Source organism: Haliaeetus leucocephalus, unplaced genomic scaffold (assembly GCF_000737465.1).
Source record: "Haliaeetus leucocephalus isolate CR32 unplaced genomic scaffold, Haliaeetus_leucocephalus-4.0 Scaffold195, whole genome shotgun sequence".
Lineage (NCBI taxonomy): Eukaryota > Metazoa > Chordata > Aves > Accipitriformes > Accipitridae > Haliaeetus > Haliaeetus leucocephalus.
In genome coordinates this window covers 3363474-3385642 of record NW_010972631.1, presented here as the reverse complement: position 1 = coordinate 3385642, position 22169 = coordinate 3363474, and the positions used below count along the sequence as shown (strand labels likewise).

The 22169-nt window shown below is 39.9% G+C and overlaps 1 protein-coding gene across 1 annotated transcript in view; it reads right to left on the bottom strand.

Moving 5' to 3' along the window:
* The window catches only part of SNAP91 (synaptosomal-associated protein, 91kDa), a 69775-nt gene that overhangs the window by 5385 nt on the left and 42221 nt on the right, over positions 1 to 22169 (bottom strand). The window contains exons 16-25 of the mRNA XM_010565740.1: positions 15813 to 15920; positions 15039 to 15296; positions 14754 to 14831; positions 14576 to 14647; positions 14031 to 14114; positions 13071 to 13154; positions 7140 to 7277; positions 5713 to 5862; positions 4318 to 4348; positions 2993 to 3104 (exon numbers count right to left, since the gene is read on the bottom strand). Coding sequence (XP_010564042.1) covers positions 2993 to 3104; positions 4318 to 4348; positions 5713 to 5862; positions 7140 to 7277; positions 13071 to 13154; positions 14031 to 14114; positions 14576 to 14647; positions 14754 to 14831; positions 15039 to 15296; positions 15813 to 15920 — 1115 coding nt within the window. The remainder of the gene's footprint in view (positions 1 to 2992; positions 3105 to 4317; positions 4349 to 5712; positions 5863 to 7139; positions 7278 to 13070; positions 13155 to 14030; positions 14115 to 14575; positions 14648 to 14753; positions 14832 to 15038; positions 15297 to 15812; positions 15921 to 22169) is intronic.

Below are 22169 nucleotides of genomic sequence, written 5' to 3'. Positions count from 1 at the left end.
GTCTCCAGCATTCTCAAATTTGTTCTGAACAGTAGGACTGTTAGGTAGCAGATAATACCTAACCTCAAAACCACAATGCTTCAAAGAATGAGAGTTGAATGAGTCCTTACACTGATGCTCAGCTTGCTTCTTCATAAGAAAGCAAGGGTGACAGACTCCATTCTCATCATGAATGGAATCCATTTACTGAATACAACTCAAAAGAGGCCCAAGAAAATACGTACTTTCCTTCTACATAGTGTAAGAAAGCATCCCAATTTCATAATTGATAGCCAACACACTATAGCACTTGTTGTAGCACTGTATTTCACTAAAAGCTTAAGCAGATTGTAAAGCTAAGGGAAACAACTGCTATAATTAGCTTCCAATTAAACAAAAATAGTATTTTTATGCAGTGAGATTCATTTAAATTAAAGAATAAGTTCACACACTTAAGCCACTGTCACAACCATTACATACTTTACTAAGGAGAGTTTAGTTTATCTTGTTATGCTTTTCATTCATATGCTTAACTTGTTACAATTTTCATTCAAATAACACAAGGGAAAAAAAGTGATCTTTCACTAGGATCCAGCAAGAGAGAACTGTTACTTTAGTAGTCTGACTGGATATGCAGCACAACAGCATCTTTGAACAAGGCCACCCCACTTATCTAGCAGAACCTATGCATCATCCCTTTTGGTTCCCTTGTCTGTAGCTTCCCATGCACAGAGTCTCCTTATGGCCTTGAAAGCATCCAGGTCTCTTCTTTTCGCAGAAGTATATACAATCCAAATTATTAACAACTCCGAAGAGAGGCAGGAAGCATTCAAAGAAGGGATTTAAAAATGGTAGTAGGATTTTTAGGAATTTCATTACTGCTATCATATGGCCTAAGTATATTGGCCCAATTTCTGAAGCTATGACAGAAGCTGCAGGGCCATGTGTGAGCCTCCACATCCTTATTGCTTACCTTGACTCAGTTATATCCCACCGCACTTGGAGAGCGGCTAGCGCACTTTCAGTTCAAAGGACAGTGCGTCTCTGGAGATATGGTGGAATTACTCACTGCACAGTCCATTTCTGTGAATGCTGCATTTAGAGCTCTTGGTTGATCCTTGCTTCCAGACTACAATATGCCAGTTTCTTAGGAAACTGAAGACAAGTCAAGATAACCTTCCAGATTCATTAAACAGCAAACATCCTACAGTTTCTGGCTAATAATTATGAACCCGTTTTCCAGTCTGAAAGTTTTCTGGGGAGCATTTCTATTAAAAGCTGTACTGCGCTAGTAGGCCAGCTGTCCCCAAACTAAAACCAACATCTGGACACTCAGATATGGAAAGCAAGGAACAGAAAGACACAGATTAATGACTTCAGATGCAGTGATCTGACTGCAGCCACAGGAATACATCGTAGCTCAAAATCCAGTTGGGCAGATGCCAAGAAAATGGCTGCACAAACTGAATCTGCTTTTGCCTCAAAGCACTAGGGTCACTCGAGGGAACAAGCTTTTATGAAATTCTGCTGATTTTAATCCAGAAGGTAAAAGGTGATAGGGAAGGGAATACGTGACCAAAACTTAAGTGGTTCAGCAGTGACATGAAAGAAAGCTTCATTTTGATCTCCACATTTATTTTTCCTGCAGATCTGCTTTTCTTTGGTTTCAAAAAATACCTAAGTGCATGATTTTGAAGAAATATATAGAGCACCCACGTTTCATGAAATGCTATCAAAACCACCCAGCTTTCCAGAAAGGCTAGTTATTTATCAGATGGTAAAACCACTACAAGATCAGGCTAATGTTACAGGAGTTAGAAATTTCAAGTAGTACAAGTCATCAGACAGTTCACATCCAAGTAAAGCAAAGACAGTTTGAAGCCATTATTTTCAAGCTTACAGCACAGAAGTGGTTAATCGCTACTACCATATTCAACACATTGCCTGAGAATTGCCTGCTGGACAGACAGTCCAAGAAGAGCCATGTTAGGTAGCTTCTAGCTAGTTTTAAGCCATTGGTAATATCTGAGGTGCAGGTGAAGTGCTGTTAGTATCTTTGTGTTTAGTTAAGTACAGTAAGAGATCAAAAAAAATTCACTTACACTGTACAGTATTGCCCAGCCCTTCTATTAAGAAAAAAAGTTGATGTTACAACTAATACATTCAATGAAGTATCAAGTTCAGGGAATTCTTGTATCTTCCATAAGGTTAAGGAACAAGCTGGAACATGCTTAGAGTCACATTAACATCTGACTTTGGCAGAAGGGGAATGAACTGGTCATGCTCCCCCTTGACAGTCCTTTCCTTCCCTTCCCAACCCAACTTTTTTCAAATGGAGGCTGGTTTATGCCCTATGCGACTTTGATGAGATGAGGTATGACCCCCTCTTCAGATTACTCTTGTAACTTACTCATGATCAAGTTGCTTTTGTGCCAAATTTAGATTTTTAGCTCAGTTTAACCCTCTTCTCTCAAAGTTAGTGCCTTCTGATACATTTTACAGGGCAATCTTAACTTTTCCAACAGACTGCTTTACAGCACAGAAAACAAGCCACGCACTTCTAATCTAACATCAATCACCTGATCAGTATGAATACTGTGTAGGCTTTTGATCTACTCCATTCAGGAAACCTTGAGAAAAACCTATTTATTTTCTCTCCTTCCAGTACTTCAGCTGTGGATCAATATCATTGTCTTTTGGGCAATTGACCTGGGCCTGGTGCTGGCAAGACCTATACAGCTAACCACACACTTGCAATGCCCACAGGGATTAAGTGTACATGTAGAGTAACGTCTTGATACATAGGCTAGTGTATTTTCGTTGACCTGAACTCAATTATTTATGCCAGCTGTAAATCTGGTCTTAAAAATGTGACTTGAAACAATTATATCATTTATACAGAAGCAAACTCTTTAGCTGAAGTAGACAGGAGCAGTGCCTACACGTAGGCTTGCATAGTCTCATAAAATATTGAGGTTTCAATACCAGTGGTACCGATGGATTAACCACCTACCAGTGGACCACTTGGGACACCACCAGTTGACCATGTTGCAGGTGCTACTTTTGGCTGCCAGTTGGCTCCTCCTGTTAACTTTTTCTCTCCAGCGTTCCACTGAAGGTCTCCCCTAATAGAGAAGAAGAGACAGAGCTATTATTTACATACCCTCACAGTGAAAATGGAAACAAATTGCAGTACACATTAACATTAGTTTATGGTGTATGCAGTTTAAGTTATTAACAGAAAGATACACTTTTAGTGCTGCTCAGTTTCAAGGGTTGTTAGCAGTAGACACCAGTACACTCTACACAGAAGCCAGTTACATGGTTATGGTCTTTGTGGGGAAAATTAAAGAGAAGTTTTACTTAGTATTGACTGAAGGTAACATATTATTGCATATACCCTTGCAAAGTAGGAAGAGGGACTGCTACTGCCTATTCTACTGGGGCCAGGCAGTAGAGCTGCCTGCTAGAAGTCTTTGAAAGGTCATTTCATTGCTGGAAATCTTGCTCAGACAGCTGAAGGAGAAAAGCGTTCAGGTCTGAAAAAAGCTGATAAGAAACAAAAGAAACAAATCATTCATATAATAGAAGGGCTGTTGCAAAACCAGGTTTTGTTAGAGGCTGCTCTATCCAGAATAACATACACCATTTGAATGAAGTAGATAGACTGAAGGAAGCTAAGTTTTGGGGATAAACCTCATGATGTGTTTATACATATCCCTCCTATCATCTCCACAGAGGCACAAAACATTTTGAAGTACACACATCATAAACTAGTCTTGCATACAGAGGAAGACTCAGCACAGAAGTAAGCAATCAGTTAGATTAAGAAGGTACACTCAAAACTAAATGCAATGCTGTAAATATTTCTTCTTGCAAAAAGAAGCTTTTCACTGCATGGGATGAACTTCTTTTTTATTTTACAAGTATTCCAATGCCTACATGATAAGCACATCCAGTGCCTGTAAAAAGATAACAAAACTATTACACATTAGCCTAGATTACTGAGGGGAGCTAGACAATTTATTATCTGGACTATCTGTTCATTTTAAGTTGATTGGAAATCAGCTGTCCAATATGAAGACAGTAATTTACAGAAAAAAATTTCTAAGACTCAGATTGAAGCCAGCAAGTTTAAAAGCTAGAACAGGAACATTTAACCTTAATTATTCAGTGAACCTGTATAGAATAGAATACTTTGTTCCAGAATTTTTCTGAACTGATTTTTTGGGGAGAAGGGGCACATAACCAATTCACTGATTCTTAATAAACACTGAAACAGATATAGACTATACAGCATAGTTGAAAACTTTTTTTTTTAAACAAAGTTGAACTTACTTTTTTGAAGTGGTACCAGAAATTCCAAGATCTGAAAATTGTAAGAAAAAAGGAAAAAAAAAGTCACACGTTTAGTAAATTAAAGCATGTCAAAGCAACAGCTCACATTTCATTGCACACAGGCCTATACAGAATAATAAAGTTTTGGCTGTCTTCATTTAGACAGCATCAGAGGACTGGCCACATCTACCCCTTCTTCAGGATAAACTTTTGAGGAACCTTCAGATGTCACATACTTGAGGAAGCCATTTTTGCTGCATAAGCAAACCAAAGTAACAATATTTTAGGTCTACAGAATGCTAAGTTATTTAAGAGCACCAAACTATTCACGATGAATGACAACACTAGTTTCTGTTCCTCATTATACATACAGAAATAAAAAGCTGGTTTTCACATACACATAAATCTGAATGTTATCTGGAAGTTTTGCACTGTTTTATCTGCTCTATGGGAGCATGGGAACTCCAAGCAGTTTCCTTAATTATTCTTTGGAAGAAGTTTTAAGCTAAGTTTTAAAGAATACTCTTCTCACGTGACCAGTGCAGGCCCTGTAAGTCACAAATAGCTAAGTTTGATTTTCTCCCCCAAACTTGGATATACCAAATGATTTGCAGAAGAGATTTCAAGTGATTAAGAGTCCTGCTGACTTCAAGCACCTCACACCTAAGAGTATACATCATAAGATCAGTTATATCTTTGCTGTGGTGTGTTTACATATACTAACAAAGTAGTCCATTTATACAATCCTCCAAAGTACAACTTCAGTAGTACTACACCTTAGCCTAGGTGGGCCTCTTCGGTTTTTGGGGGGGCTGCAGCTACTGATCTCTAGTTATAAAGGCTCTAGCCCTTTTCCTACTACAGGAAAGAGGATTCAGCATTTCAAGAACATGTTTTGGAAAGTTCCCTGTCTGAGAGAAGGTCTGTTCTTGGCTGTTCTTGTTCACTCCTCACCCCACTGTTACTCCTCCTCTCATTAACCAAGAAGTCAGCTATCTGTGTCTACCAGCTTTTCTGCTTAAATTCCATGGTGCTATCAGATGCTTTAGACAAGTTTCACTTTTCCATCTGTTATTACACAGATGGGATCTGTTTGGTAGGTATCAGACTCTTAATGGATGTGCCCCTGGATGTACCTGGGATGTTCACACATTACAAATCATACCTACCAAACAGATCCCATTATTCGACTCAGATCCTGGGCACAAAGAGGGACAAGTTATGAACCCAGATTACCAGCTATCTGAATCAGGCTTATTCCTGCCTATAGGTTCCCCGATCTCCCCAGGGAAACAGGAGGACATTGAAGCAAGCTAAAACAGACAGGTATTTGGCTCCACGGAAAAGTAACATAGTTGTATGCCACACCACTTAAAACCAAAATTTGTCACTTACTGCCTACTAAGTTTGCAAGAGATGAATCCAGATCACTTCCGAGGCCTTTGCTTGCTGCTGAAGCAGTGACTGTTGCTGTGGCTGAAGGTGCTATAGACTGACCAGAAGGAACCATGGTTGGCATAAGAAGATCACCTAAGCCATCAAACACTGGAAGTGAAAGTAAAGTGGGTTAGAACAGCAGTTGTGGTAAGAAAAACACTACCTGCCACTTTGTTGTTGCTCCAACAAATATAGCACAGACAACCACGTCACAAGTCTTACCAAAACACTGTTTGACATTAAAAGTAATGCCAATAAGGGCATGCATGTCATTTTACTAGACACTGAATGTACAGTAATCCTGAAAGAGCTATACCAATGAGAACTAATACAAGAGGACATGCCTAAAAGGACTTTAATTGTAGAGTTGAATCTACATAGATACGGCACCACTTCCACATGACACTATTTTTCTTACAGCCATCCTTAGAGAGATATCAGATGCACACACTTTTGTCAGGAGATATTCATTCAAAGGTTTTTAAAATGAACATCTTGCAGCAAACACCAGTCAGAATTACTGTAGCAAAGGCAGTCTTATACCTTGACATCTTACGGCAACAGGACTGAAAGTCTCAAGATGTTACTATTCACTTGCAAGCAGCAGGGAATTGGGAAAACCTACTAACATCTTATGAGATCAGAAGGAACCAGAAGCATCCACACTGACAGAGCTAGCCTCCTTAGTCCAGCCATCTAACTCAGAAGTTCATTTTTTTAGATCCCTTGAAGTCAAACCGCCTGGTACATCTCATGCCAGCGTTGTATCTTCTGATCTGGATTTGAGGTACATGCTAATGTTAAGTCAACAGGAAAGGGTAGCATGTGCACTGGCAAGCAAGCAAATAACCAAGCAGCAGTACTACTTCAACCTTTTTTTCTTGTACAGTTGCAGAACTCACCAATTTTAAGTTTGTAGCAAGGACCCAGCATGGAAAATATAGAATGGAAGAGATGCAAACAAAATGATAGCAGTGAAAGTTTAAGCTTATAGTCAGGCAAAGAACACGACCTCAGTCTCTGTTTTGTGTACCTTCGGGTGCCATGCAAGCTCATGAACAGCTTCAGCAGTAGCAGCAAGATGATTTCCCTATATACTTGATTTACAGGACAGTGTTTTCCTTGCGTAATTCCTGATTCATGCAATCAAGCACATGCAAGGATGATGTTCACACTAGTTTGTTTTTTACTGACATGGTAGAATAAAAAATGGATACAGCAAGCTCTTGGGCACACTAGCCTAAACACCACCCTGAGCTCTTCCAGTAGAGAAGGAACAGGGAAACCACTGGTATTGCTTGTACTGAGCCTAAATATGGTGTCATTAACTCATCTAACACATAAAACACATTAGAAAATTCACAGGAAGAAACCCTGTGGCTCACCTGATGCATCAAACGAACTGCCAGTCGTTGGAGCTGTTGTCCCAAAAGCTGCATCAAAGTTAGGCTGTAGTAAGCTGGTTTGAGCTGGAGTGACTGGGGATGGTGATGGAGAGGGAGCAATAAAAGAACCTCCAAAGCCTTGAAAAAGCCACATAAGAGAGGTGTGGACATTAGGGTCAGTCTTGTTGGGCTGTGTTTAACAAAAGCTCAATCTATAGAAGGCAGAACGACAGAGATAATTCTTACTAGACCATTTTAAGTAACTCAGTACTACACAAGCATCCTTGGTATGCCAGGTATGACCGAGGGAATTTAAGATTTTGTGAGAGTCACCAATAAAAACTTTAATGTTTGTTATTTAGATTTCTGCAGAGGCAGACCAACAGAGTAGAGAACACAATTCTTCCAGTACTACACACTATTGTTCTAGGTAAGTAATCTCACAGGCAGAATGTAACAAATGAAAATTAGTTCAGAAAAAAGAGAAAGAGAGGACTAACTTGAGAAAAGCATATGATCACCCACCAACTACTCTGGAATCTCAGTTCAGAAGACAGTGTTTTACTAATCCAGTTATCCTCTTTCACCATCTTAAAACATCCTGGTCTCCCTCATCAAGATGGCTTCAAGCTGCTTCCCCCCACCACTCCCATGCCAAAGCAGGATCAACAGCATCCCCAACTGAACTGCCTGTAGGCTGGAGAATTTCCACGATTAAGGTCAATGTATATATTATAAACCCTATATTTATATAAATAAACCCTTCTCATGGAGATTCTCTAGCCTACAAGCAATGCACTCCCATGCTTTACTATTCTTAAAATCCCTCCCTTGCCCACTATATAATTTGATTTCCCTTGCAATTTAAGCTTATTTGTATTATCTACAGACTCTGAAAACTGATTAAATATGCTAAAACTCCATCAAAATGAGAGCAGACATTTGGTCTACAAGCCATTCCTCTTATTCAATCTCTTCTTGGCATGATGTCCAAGACGTCTCTGTACTACATCATCAGTCTCCCAGCCTCGTTTTTTCCCAGCTGCCCTTGCACAGAAAGGATCAGACCTGAGCTCAGTGCTGTGACCGTGACTACGCAAATACAGCAGGAAGAACACTGCACAACCTGCAGGCTGTACTTTTTCTCCCCCCTGTATCAGAGTAGGAAGTGTATTATTTTGCCACAGCTGAGCACAAGACAGTGACAAGGCAGTGCTCTGCCACTGCCTTTGTTTCTTCTCAGGGAACATCCTGCCTTACAGTCTACTGTTCTTATTTGTCCAGCTAATCATTGCTGCCTATGGACAGAAGCTTGAACATTTACTCATTTGAAACGTCTCCTTTAGATAATTTTCTCCGGTTTGTAGAGACCATTTTAAGTCCTATTCTCACCCAGAGTAAATACAGATCTTTTCATGTGGATGAAATCTGAAAAATTAAGCATGCTGCTCCAACAGTCACATTGTTGACATTAAGTACCAAATACAACTTGCCAATTTAGAAGAGATCATCTATTTACACTAAACCCTTATCAGTACTTGCTGTCTTTTTACTGAGATAGTTTGTATCACTCTTGTTTAAGTGGTCAACTAATTCCTTTCTTTCTCTTCTTTCTTCAGCCTTCTTTAGTTACCAGTTCAGTGGGGAAGTCAGCTTTTTAAAAATGGGAAAATAAAGAAAATTCTGAAGATTTTCTAACCACTTCTTTATCCAAACTGTTTTTCATGGTCACAGGATATATCGATTACAGCATATTATGCAGACATCTTACAAACAGTGACAACAGCACATTTCCCAGCTATGAAATCAAGCATCTGCCAGACATTTAACTACAAGACAGGCTACAGCTCAACATAAAGAGCTTGTGCTCAAATTGTGAGCATCAATTATATAAAATGTTACTGTGGTATCTCAGACGCTCTCCCTGAAAACTTTGCTTTCCCAGAGAACAGGGTAAGACTAAACACCAAACACTTAACAAATGTTGAACGAATAAGAGAAATTGATACAAACACACTTGACGCAAGCATCAGACTTATTTACACATCAGATGCGTGTTTTAGAAGAGAAGTGATTTATCAGTAGCTAATTGTATTAAAACCAAAACCCTCAGTAGGGAAATGAGAATGATGTGCCATCACCAGGTCCTGGGCACCAAGCCAGCAACTTGCTGTACCACCAGCAGACAGGCTTTAGTTGTGGAATGCCTGGCCTATATCAGCAAATACACAGCAAGTCACACGCTCACAGACACTAACTCTGAATCTGGACAAACACACTGGGATCAGAGATCTGCTCTCAGCTCTCCAAGGTCTGTTCTTGAAGTGGGTTTGTCACAGGATAATTTAGGTTGGAAGGGACCTCTGGAGGTCAGCCGGCCCAACACCTTGCTGAAAGCCAGTCTAACCAAATCAGGTTGCCTGGAGATTTGCCTTGACACCTCCAGAAGGAAAGATTACACTGCCTATCTGGGTGGCCTGTTGTAATATCTGACCATCCTCATGGTAAAAATAAAGACATTCCAGCATTTAACTGGAATTTCCCACCCACATTGCCCTTTTTCCTACTGCTATGCACCTCCAAGAACCTGGCTAGTCTTCTCTGTATCCTCCAGTGAGGTAGTTTAGACATCTATAAGGCTTCCCTTTTGCCTTCCCTTCTTAAGGCTGAATGGACCCAGTTCTCAGCCTCTCCTCATATGTCATGTGTCACCATCTCGGTGGCGACCATCTCGGCCCTCCGCTGAACTCACTCTGGTACGTCGTGATCACCCACACCAAGAGATTCTCGAATACATTCCAGAAGTCCCCTGGATTACCTGCACCCAGCCATATTGCCTATTGCTCTTCCAGCACATATTATGGTGGTTAAAGTTGCCAAAGCCTGTGATAGTGAGGTTTTTCCCAGCTGCCTAAAAAAGGCTTCCTCTACTGCCTCTTCTTGATGGGGTGGTCTGTAGCAGACCCCTGCTAAAACATCACCGATGTTGGCCTGTCCTCTGATCCTTACATACAAGCTCCGTCCTAGTTTATCATCTGCCCCAAGGCAAAGCTCCCTGCATTCAACTCTCTGCAAAAAAGTACTAATCTCCAAAGACTCAGACCAGAAGCAGGTTGACAAGGTACAGGGATGGCAAAGGCAGTTGACTGCATCAATTCCTAAAGCACTGGAGCAATCTAAAGATCCTGTGCTCAGTTAGATCCCTTCCATTTTCTGAGTGAGAACAAGGATCTTGGCAGCAGGGCATGACTTAACATCCATGTATAAAATTCTGTTCAGAAAGTTATGTAAGCTTTTGCAAAGCCCCATAAAATGTCTGTTTCTCCAGCTATGGAAGAGAGTTCTCCCCAGCTTCAGGTGAAGTTTGCTAATCCATAGCTTTTAGCCTTGCACAATTTAACAGCAACATCAGGCACAGAAGCAATAAAAATGCTTTAACAGATTAAGTTCTGAGTTGTCTAGGGCTTGCGCAAGACCCAGAGTGAGTCTGCAGAGACAGCAGCATCCGAGTTAGTTATGTTGTCTGGACACCCCCAACTGCCAAATTTTGAAGTTGCTTTTACTTACACACTCAAGTAAGATTTCTTATAAGAACATGCTATTAGAGTATGTACCGGGATACACATGCACACAGTCGAATTCGATAGAAAGATCTAGAAGGGAAAATGGCTAGACTATTGTATTTATCAGCATAGTTCTAGTCTTGTCTGCTGAGAGGCTTAGAGGAGTATGAAAAAAATTCTACCATATTTTCGGAGCAAGCCAAGAACAGACTAGAAACTTACCTGACAGCAGAACACTTAAGACAATGATGCATTGTAAGTACAGTCGTAACATTATGCGTATAAACACTTAGTACAACCAAATACTCACAAACCATGAAGGACAAGCCTTCAGCCGCCATATGAGTTCTGGACACTCTGAAACTTAAAACTGGATTACACTGCAGGCTATACATCTGCCATTATCTAGGGTGAACAAATGCTTAGCAATATGCTGTGATGTTTACCGACTCCCTATATCAGACAAAAAAAAAAAAAAATTCAAATCTACTTGGAGCCCTTTTGAACGTATATTCAAAGCAAAAATAAAATAATATTTTAAAAAATCATCTATTCACCCCAAATGCTTCAGGTCTGCTTGAGTATTTAAGACTTATAACATCCCTTTTATAATTTAGGTTTTGATTTAATGTGACTCATCAGATTCAGAGAGCACACTGCTGAAGTTTAAGCCATCTGGAGCATAATTCCTACTGGAATTTAAGCTTAGTTACAGATAAGGACATAAAATATTTTGTATTGTAACGTTCGCATAAGCGGAATTAGTTTCTGCCCAACAACATCTTTGCACCCAGTCCCCTGATAACACACACAACTGCAAATGACTGGCATGTTTCAGGATCTACTAGTTAAAGCCTGATTGGCCTTAAGCTATCCATAGACTAATACAAAGACCTATTGAAGCAATATTAAAGCAAAAGGTGGTCCTCTACCTTAAAATCCCGAAGCTGCCCATACTAAAGCTTTAGCATGCATTTACGCATTATGTTCCACTTCTAAGTAGCTGGCTTGCCAGCACTGGAACCGATTGAGAATGGACATATACATTATTATCTAAATTACTCCTACCTTCCTGCAGCACAACTAGGCGATGCCCACACTTAAAGCAGGTACTAGAAAATGTGTCCTCTTCTGAGATGGCTTCAGAGTGCAAATACCCATCTGTATCAACTCACAGCACTTAGAGCAGATTACATACTAAGGTATCTCACTTACATTATGTATTCCTCATACAACAGAGGACTTCTCACGAGCATATAAAGGCAAAACATGAAAACATACACAGGGCTGGATTTTGATATGGTGTAAGCTGGCGTGAGAGACCTTCAGACATACAGACAGCAACTGACGTCAGGGCCCATCATACCTAGAGTGGTTAGCAGGTCCATAAAAGGCAGACTATCACTCCAGCTCAGAATTAAAGCCACAAAGGTACAATATGAAGCTAACAATCATCTTTGGAGTTCATGAAGGATAACCTACAAACCAATTCTGCTGACAAATTCACCTTTCAGAAAGATGGGGGAAACTAAGCCAAGTCTTCCTCAAACCAGAAGTGCATTAGTTTCCTTTAAAAGTGAGGAAGACATGCTGGGATCTCATTCTCTACAGACTTCAAACTGCAATGGGAAGGAGTCACAACTGTTTAGCACAATCACTATGGCCACTAAAATACATGGTATAGCACAAATTTTGGAGAATGGTACAAACAGCATCTGGCTGAAGCTGCTTATCTGTAGGATGAAGACTACAATGATACAGTTATTCAGCCTTTGAAATAGGGTGTGACAGTGATGCCACATTCAGCACTAGCAGAGACCTCATCTCACCCAGTATAAAGGAGAGGGTCTCTATCACTTCCATGCCCTTGTGCTCAGAAAAGCTCTTTCTCATCACCCCACTCTCCTTGGCTAAATGCAAGACTGCTGCCAAATTATTTATTCAAGCTCCTAACATTTAAATGTGTAACCTGCCTCAAATCAACCAAGAAACGAAGATGAATTAGCAGTAAGGAACAAGCAGCATAGCCTGCAATACCATTTAAATACTGCTACGGTCAGCCAAAGAAACTTTACATATACACTCCTCTTCAGTGAGCAGTACATTAAAATAAGGCTTGTGTAGGAGGTAGGAAAACAAAGAGCATAGGAAGAAGATAATCTAGGAAGTTAACTTGTACTGCAGTATAGTGCCTCCATTATAAATCACTGTAGTTTTAATTTAAGATGTCTAAAGTACTAAGAAATCTTGTGAACAAGTATTTTATTCCACTGCAAAAGTCCACATATACCCAAGGAACATAAAAGATTTCAAAGACCATTTCTTTCTTTTGCATTAAAACAATAAGTTTTTAGAAGTTCTTTATTACCAGCAAGTAGGTCTGCAGAAGCTGAGGAACTAGAAGCAGCCTGGGTTGCGGGCTGGGGTTCAGAAGCACTACTTCCAAAAGCATCTAAAGGGAATTCCAGAAAGCATCAAGAAAAAGTAAAGAGTTCAATATTGAATGCATCAATTCATCACTTATTATAAACAAAAGATGACAAAAGGATAACCACTTCATTCATCAGAAGAAGAAAATGAAAGTGCTTGGCCATCTTTATAGCAGAGCAGTACCATGGATACAAAGTTCAGGTGGAAAAAAGGAGGTGCAACAAACCAGCACTTGAAAGAAATCTCTGTTCTTTTAGTTGGGCCTCTTTTCAGAAAACCCATACAAACCACAGTGTTCTAGGCAAGAGGGTTAAGCCCTTTGGAGATGAATGCATGAGATGAGAGTTTGGAGTAATTCCAGCCAGAACCTACTGACTCACATAAGTCTTTTTAGAGGAATATTTCACTAATGTTTGAAAATTCACTGCTTTAAGCAATATTCCTGTTCTACAACACTCCTAGAGTTGGTTGTGCCCATCCTAATTTCCACCTTGTCAAATCCAACAAAGATCCTGTGATTCAGATACCCAGGTTGAGACAAGCCACCCTCAAAACTTCAGCTGCTTTGAGAAACGGAACTTAGAGAAAACAACATGACCATGGAGAGTTGCAAAGAAGAAAAAAAGAAGACAACAGACTTTCATTGGACCTCTGAGGAAGAGCCATACATGCATTGACTGAAGACAGAATGGCAAGTGTCATGACAGCAGAATGACCACATTGACAGCGTATTTGCAGTTCGTTATTGTGCAATACAAAGAACTGGACATGCTAGTCTTAGCTGTAATGCTACACAGAAAAGCTGTGAGAATGGGAAACCTGCAGCTTTAGCAAAGCGCAAAGGTAATTGAAATGAAGTGATTCAACTCTGAAGTGGTGAGGAAAGAAAAATACCCACCACCAAATAGGTCAATCACACCTGAAGAATCCACCTTTGCTGGAGAGGCAGTGGGTAGAGGAGAGGGGGCTGCAAATGCATCCACTGCAGTAAGCATAGGATAAATAATATTTAGTATCAGCAAGGCAACAATGATAGCTAAATATTTCAAAGCCACATGGGCTCCACCAGTTAGAACCACAGGGTTGGTAAATTCAGGTAACAGTCTTCAGAACTGCAAACATAAAAGTGTTACATTTCTCACACAGCAACTGAAAACCACAGTACTTTAAAGAAAGCATTGCTTATTAAGAATTTTCTTATGCTTAGAGGAGGATTTACTCTCTCAACAACCACAGTACTTACTTAGCTTCAGTGTCAGCCACTTCATGGTTTGCATCTTCAGCAACTGCACATCTTGTGACCAAAGCATCAAACCCACAACTTAGTATTTCAGCTTAAAGATGTAAATTGGCAATAAGCCCTTTTTTTTTTTTTTTTTTAATCTTGGGGAAAAAGCCAAACCCAGGAAGTCTGTAGGATGGCCTGCAAAAATAAGCACTCACCAGATAAGAGATCAGCAGTGAGAGAACTCTCAGGCACAGGGGAAGCTCCATGTGGCGGAGATGAAAAAGCATCTTCAGAAATGAAAGAAAAACCGAGGAAAAGTAAGTATCACTCAAGTCAGTTTACACCATTACACAGCATCAAAGCAGCAGAGTATTAGAAGAATTCTCTCTTTACCTGTACCAAAGAGATCTATGCTAGGAGTAGCATCTGGTTTAGGTGCTGCAGGTACATCAGGAACAGACTCAAATAAATCTAAGGCCAAGAACACAACACGTCTTTAACTCGTTTTTGAAAGGCAGGACTGAAAGCAGAACTTTCAAGTTTTGTACATTGTATTTGGAGTTAATAGGCTCTCTGGTTTGAAAGCCTAGCACACAGCATGCATGCAACAAGGATTTGTTTGTTCTGTACTCCTGACAGATCACTCCACCAGAATCAAAGAGTTAAAAACAAAATTACCACCAAAGATATCTAGAGCAGGAGGAGCGGAGGTGGTGGCGGTAGCAGAAGTGGTGGCAGTAGTGGTAGTGGCAGTAGCTGTAGTAGCGGTAGCAGCAGCAGCAACAGCAGCAGCTGGAGAAGGAGTTGTTGCAGGAACTGGAGTGGCTGCACTAGTTGTAGGGGTAACTACAGGAACAGCAGTCTCTGTTGGCTTCATAGCAAAGAGGTCCAGCTCAGGAGCAGCCTCTGCGCTACCTTCGGATGGGGCAAAGGGGTCTTGTAAAAAGGAGAGGGGAAATATATGTGTATGCATACTTAGGATCAGTGAGGGAGGAAGTCAAGAACAAAGCAAGTACAGGCAATGCACATACTGCAAATACACGCACGCACACACAGGAGGTTGCTCTACATCTAGCTTACTTATCCAGACATGTTACTTATGTTTTTCCAAAATAAAGACCATCCGAAAGGCTGAGCAGTCTAGTTACTAAAGGGGAGAACTTTCACAGGCTGTTTGACAAGGCCAAAAAAAGACAGAAATATGACAAAAGAATATCCAGTTTAGCAGGTTACTGCTTACAAAACTCAGCACTGACAGAACGGTTTATTAGTACTACAGAATAAGCACAAAGTTACTGGGACTCGGAAATGGGCAGTTTTAAGCATGCTCTTCAGTCTAAGATTTGTCTTGACCAATTCCAAACACTATGAAAATTTCAGAAAAACACACTGCCATGTAGTTTATACAAAAAACCAGCAAAACAAGAGACTATCTAATGACATAAAACCCACCATTTCCTGAACATGCATCAAGAGCTGCTGCTACAGGGGTTGGGGTAGCTGGTGCTGCTGCCCCTTCAGCTGCTGCAGGGGCTTCCCCAGGAGAAGCTGCAAAGGCATCTTGGGTGCAGTGTAAGAACAGAAATTAAAAGGAAAAAGGATAAAGAGAAGAAAAATATAGTAAAAGAACCAAGTTAAATTGCACAGGTAGATCCCCTTATACAACATGAATGTTGTTACTCCGACAGCAAGACAAGTCACACAGTGCAAAACGCTTTGTCTCTCCCCCAACCCCACACGAGCAGGTTCTAGACAGGGTTTGAAGATGGAGCTTCTTGCAATGCCCACAGGAAGTACAGTGAGTATAAAAGAAGGCATTATTCTCATTGTATAAGGGTTCAGAGCAGCATGCTCATGTACTACCCAAAATTAACTAATGAAGAAAGAGCAGAGGTATGGCAGTAAGTTGGTGTTAATAAAGATTTTAAAAACTTGCATGCTCAAAGCCTGTAATACATGTGATTAATCTGCAACTGTGAATTTATTTGCATAGTGCTTTGCAAACTTAAGCACTGCTATGAATAACAATCCAATTATTTTGGCAGAGATCTGCATCTACCATTTCTAGTTTTTGAGCCAAGACAGTCAGGCAATATCTGAGAAATCAAACTTAGTTGTTTCTTAACGGTATTCCAGTCTGATCTTTCTGAAGCCACAACCTGATGCATAGGTTATAATTTACTCAGCTTCCTTCTGACAGATCAAGAATGTTCATGTTAACTATTGGCCAGCCACAGTTTGTGTCTCGTTCTTTTAGGATCACCTCTAGGCCAACCAGTCAAGGCAGTGAAAACAACTGTTTAGGGGTTTTGGAACAACTCGCTCATGAGGTTTTTTTGACTGTTTTTTTTGTTTGTTTGTTTGCCACTTGCTAAGTGGTATGTTTAAATTTCAATCTCTGAACTTTTACAGCATCATTCCTAGGCTTAAACCAGCATCTGTAGCTCTTAATACCATGAAGTAGTCCTAATGGACAGTGCCATTTGGACTATACTCATAGGCAAGCATTTTCTTCACAAAAAGACTGCACAATTAAGATTAAATACTTCAAGATGCTCACAAATGCTATTTTTCTACTGCTACAAAGTTAGCAAGTAAAAAAAAAAATCTGTTGGGGAATACTGCAATTGCACTGTCAAACTAGTACAGGAAAAAGCTTAACATGCTTTAACTTGAGTGTCAATTTTAAAATGAAAACAACCATTTTAAAAACAAGTTTGTGCCAGTTAATCTAAAAAAGCTCAAAAGAACATGCATTGAAACTTCAACAGAAGAGATGAAAGCCAATTACTCTTGTACAATAGAATTAAAATGAGTTAGTAGCAAAAAAAGGCCTGCTAATAAGCCATTTCAAATATAATTCTATTTTTCACGTAACAGGGTTCAACAACAAAACTGGATGGCAGTTGTCCAAGTAAAAAAATCATAATTAGTCAAACATCACAGTATTGTATGTATACCAGACACTGGCATACACCGCGTAGAAGAAATTCAACACAGAACTGGACTGAAGAGTTTTGAGTTGTACTACTTGAGAATACGCTATGGGTATTGTCATGTGTGTTGGGTTTTGCTCTACAGGGCCAGCTTTCAGATGGAGGGTCACCCTGGGCTCTTTCAAAAGAGCACATTTCTATCCACACAAACTTGTAGGCCCAGAAGTCAGTCAACACTACCTACAGTTATTTCCCAGTATGAAAGGATAGACTCCAGATCTCATATAAAATGGGATTTCAGAATGCATAGAGTTAGTCACTAGTTCTATGTTGGGACCACTTCAGCTTCCAAGTAACAACTATTCCTGTCCAGATGTAGACTATTGAAGTTCCACATGCAACAGCCATAGAAATTCGGGAGAGCCCAAATTCCTTCCAGCCCATAGACGGAAGGGAACAGCTAGCTTGGCACCAGCTTTATTATTTATTGCCACTTCTGAATAAGGTTGTTGCCAAGCAATATGATTTTCTTTAGCATCATACTTGGGTTAAATGGCAGGTGGGATAAACACCTAAGGTCTTAATGGAATCTAAAGGAAAAACACAATATTAAGAACTTCAAATATGAGTTACTCTGAGAAGTTCAAGAAACCTATATGAGCATAGAGACAAACCAACCTGAACAGGTGACCCTACAACTCACAGTTCAAACCAAGGGTTTATTGGTTTGTTTTGGTTTTTTCACTTAATGTTTATCAAGTTCTCTGAAGCCTTTCAAAAGGCTCTGCTGCACCTGCACAGATGCCTTCTGCTAAAATCTAGCATGACATGCAGAAATGATACAATTGACTACTACATATTTTATTAGTAAAAAAAAAATAAAATCGGACTGTTTATTTTCTTTTTTGTTCCTCCATGTTGACATAGTAACCCTACTTTTGCATACCCAGCACTGTAAGAGATCTTATCCCTTTAAAGCAGTTACTGTATTTATTTAAATTTATGCCACTTCCTTACATTTATGCATCTTCTGCTTCAAAAGTGAATCTAGCTTTTGCCTTCTAGAATCAAGTAGCACATGATCCTCATGGGTTTACAGACAGCCTGGAAACTTAAAGAGATGTTGCTGAAACCTTTGCAAGTTCACACTGCATGGAACACCTATTAGGAGTCATAGGTATGTATTATGTACTGCATAACATTTAAATTATTAAATAAAAATAGTTTTTACTAAAATGATGTGCAAACAAGGGGATTTTTCAGTTCTGAAACACTGAAGTAGTGCTTCAATACATCTTGTCTGCAGCAAAATAAGTGTTCCTGAAGAGTGATCTGTTTAATTTCACATATTGAGGCTTTATTTGATGCCATGGCATCAATACATGACAAAAGTTACTCACACATGATGATGCAGCTGACTTATAATCATCTAATGTATTATGCAACATGTGAAACAGCCCTATGGAAAGTCATAAGTGTAGGAAAGATCATAGAACTAAAGCGTACAGGTGAAAATAATTTTTTTCTGTTTCCACATTTTTTCCTGTTCAGTCAACCTTCATTACTTTTTGACATGGAGAACCTGACCTGAGTTAACAAGAAATATTCCACTAGGCTTAGTGCTAGGAAAGAATCATAATTATGGGATTTTTTTGTTGTTGTTGTTAATTTTTAAAATAAGCACTAGTTTGCTATACCAGCATGTTCTAGCATAAAGGACATTCATTAGCCCTCAAGTGCCAAAAAGTCTTGATCACTTTGCCTTTAATTTCTTTAAAGGGAAAACCATAGTTCTGCCCACTTACAATTCATGTCATCTGAATGTCTAATAACTGACATTTGCACAGTGTCTGCCATGGCTTGTTACTTGCACCGCTTACAGTGTAATCACATGTCCTGGTTTCAGCTGGGATGTAGTTAGCTGTCTTCCTAGTAGCTGGTACAGTGCTATGTTTTGAGTTCAGTATGTGAAGAATGTTGATAACATTGATGTTTTCAGTTGTTGCTCAGTAGTGTTTAGACTACAGTCAAGGATTTTTCAGCTTCTCATGCCCAGCCAGGGCACCTGACCCAAACTGGCCAACAGTGTATTCCATACCATGGGACGTCCCATCTAGTTTAGGAACTGGGAAGTGGGGGGGCAGGGATTCGCCGCTTGGGGACTGGCTGGGTGTCAGTCAGCGAGTGGTGAGCAGTTGCCCTGTGCATCATTTGTACATTTCAATCCTTTTATTACTACTGTTGTCATTTTATTAGTGTTATCATTATCATTATTAGTCTCTTCTTTTCTGTTCTATTAAATCGTTCTTATCTCAACCCAGGAGTTTTACTTCTTTTCCTGATTTTCTCCCCCATCCCACTGGATGGGGGGGGAGTGAGTGAGCGGCTGCGTGGTGCTTAGTTGCTGGCTGGGGTTAAACCACGACATCACACAACAGAATATAACTCAAGGCCACATCACTAACATCCAAAAATATTGTGTCCAAATTCTATTATCGAGATACATGGCATTTCAATATATTTCACCTTTCTTCTCCCTTTATGTTTCTCCCTCTCAGGAATTATTCCAGCTGTGCTTTGAAAACAACCTCCTCTTGTTTATCTTAGAAACAAGAAAAGGAATTGTTCAAGTTGGCCCAGGTAACTGAAAGCTCGCCCATTAATCAAATTGAATTCTTCAAAAAAGTTATGCTGGATCAATCCTGCATTTCTCATCTGCTTTCCAAGACCATGTTAGAGATGAAGACATAATGCAAAACTGCTTTTCCTCTTAAAGACAAAGCCCAGTCGTAGGCAGCATGCAGGCTCCTATCGGCTAAAGTACTAGCGATAAAGTGCAAGAGAATAACAGTCAACAGTCACTCCTGCCAAGTCTCTTCTTCTGCTTCTTCCATCAACTTGGCTGCCTTTTTCCTGCAGCTTTCAGCTTCCTTTCCCTACCTAGCCACTCCCTGAAGACTGTTTACATTCTTTCACCCGAGATCACTGCTCCTGTACTTTCCCCTACTACACCTCACCACAAGGAACTGTGTAAAGCCACTAAGAACTGGCAAGCTGGAAAAAGTTAAGGTGACCTTGAAGACTGTATCTCTAGCAGACCTCAAAGGTTAAATACCTGCTTATTAAGTGTAAGCATGTGTAGCGCCAAAAAAGCTAGAGAGCAACAGTGTCTGCCCAAAAACTACTGCTTCTCGCACTGTACACAGTCTTAAAGTAACAAGGAATGTTAGTATGGGACATAACTTACAGCACAAGCTTCAGATAAAAACCAAAAGAGAAAGAAAAAAACTCCACCAGTAGAGAGGTGGAAGTTCAATATGGACTCCACAACTTTAAAAGGGTCTGCCCTGTGGGAGTCCTGAACGCACTGCAGAAGTACCTTCACTGCTGAGTGTGTTTAGCGATGTTTCTTCTTGAGAACTAGAGGTTTTCTGCTATTGCAAATAATAAAACCTTGCTTTGTCCTGAAGTGTTCCAGGAAAAAGTCAGTATTCATCTAATATACAATCCACTTGAGATTTATAGTATTTGAGCAACAAAATACATTCTTTTTAAAAGAAGAGATCAAGTCACGGAAGTCTGGATACTGCAAAAGTAAAATTCTTTCCACATCGGAGGATGAAGGCAACTCCACTTCTAACGTGTACCACTGAGTAATCTAATGATCAATTACATCTCTAGAAACTAAAAGCATCCAGATTTTGCCACTTTATAAATATGTAAGTAGACTCATGAGTTGGTAGCAGCCATTTTTTCCAGGCACAGAACAGTGGAAAAGGTAGAAAAAAATAAGGCTATATCTTGCTGCTGTAGTACTGGAAGAATAGGCAAGGGTAGGTGTTTTTCTAATCCCATTGCAAGTTTACAGTGATTTCTAGCCACTTAACTATTGTTTAATTTTTTAAAAAGTTATATATCTATGCTAAATTAATAATGCAATTTGAAAGTGCTGCATCCAAGACTGGCTCAACCCCAACATCTACGCACCAGAAGTTTCACACACTGCATCTGCAGGGGTGTTAATGAGCACAGGCCTTGGCTTCTTCAACAGGCTTCTGAGAGTAACCAACATCAGACTCTCTCTTGCTCCTAGTGGTGTCCAGAACCATTGCCCACAACTATCTTAACATTGCTTCTGAACTGCCTGATCCTGTGGCACTTGGACTATTATCCATCTTTGTAAAAGGAACGGTTAAGTAGCAGGTAGCAGTTGTACTCCTTTCTTACAGCTTCTCAGCAGTTTTACTGGGGGTATCTTGGAGCTGTCTGTTGAAGGCAGTCCTAGACAAAGCTTCTAGCTGGGAACTTTCAGTCTTTAGAAACACCTTTATAGTCCAACTGTTTATGTATAGAGCTCTCCAGCACTCCTGTCACTAGAAGCGTAAACACACTCCACAGAGAACATACTTGCTATCAAAACTGAATTCCAGTAAGTTATTACTAATTCCTGACATCCACTATCATGCTGAAAGTATGCAACAGAAGAATAGAAAACTAGAAAAATACAGTGGTCAGGTGATCTTAAACATGGTTAATAGTTTGTAAATCAGAAGATTTTTCCATTAACCTGGGCTGGTATAGTGTTGAAAAGAAATGGCAATTTCTGACATGCTGTTGACAAGCCTCCTGCTCTGTGGGAATGATAAGAAAACTGACAACATACAGGGGGAAATTTATTCTGACTTAAGAGGTTAGCAGCTAACATTAGAGCCTGAAAGAGCATAACTAAACTATATGTTTCCTGTACATTAGTTGTATAGCTGGCATTTAGTACAAGGTCATTGCCACTTTAATTTACTATTATGCTATGTGAACTAAAACCCAGACTCAAGAATGCTGAAATATACTAATTACAGCTGGCTCAATACTATAT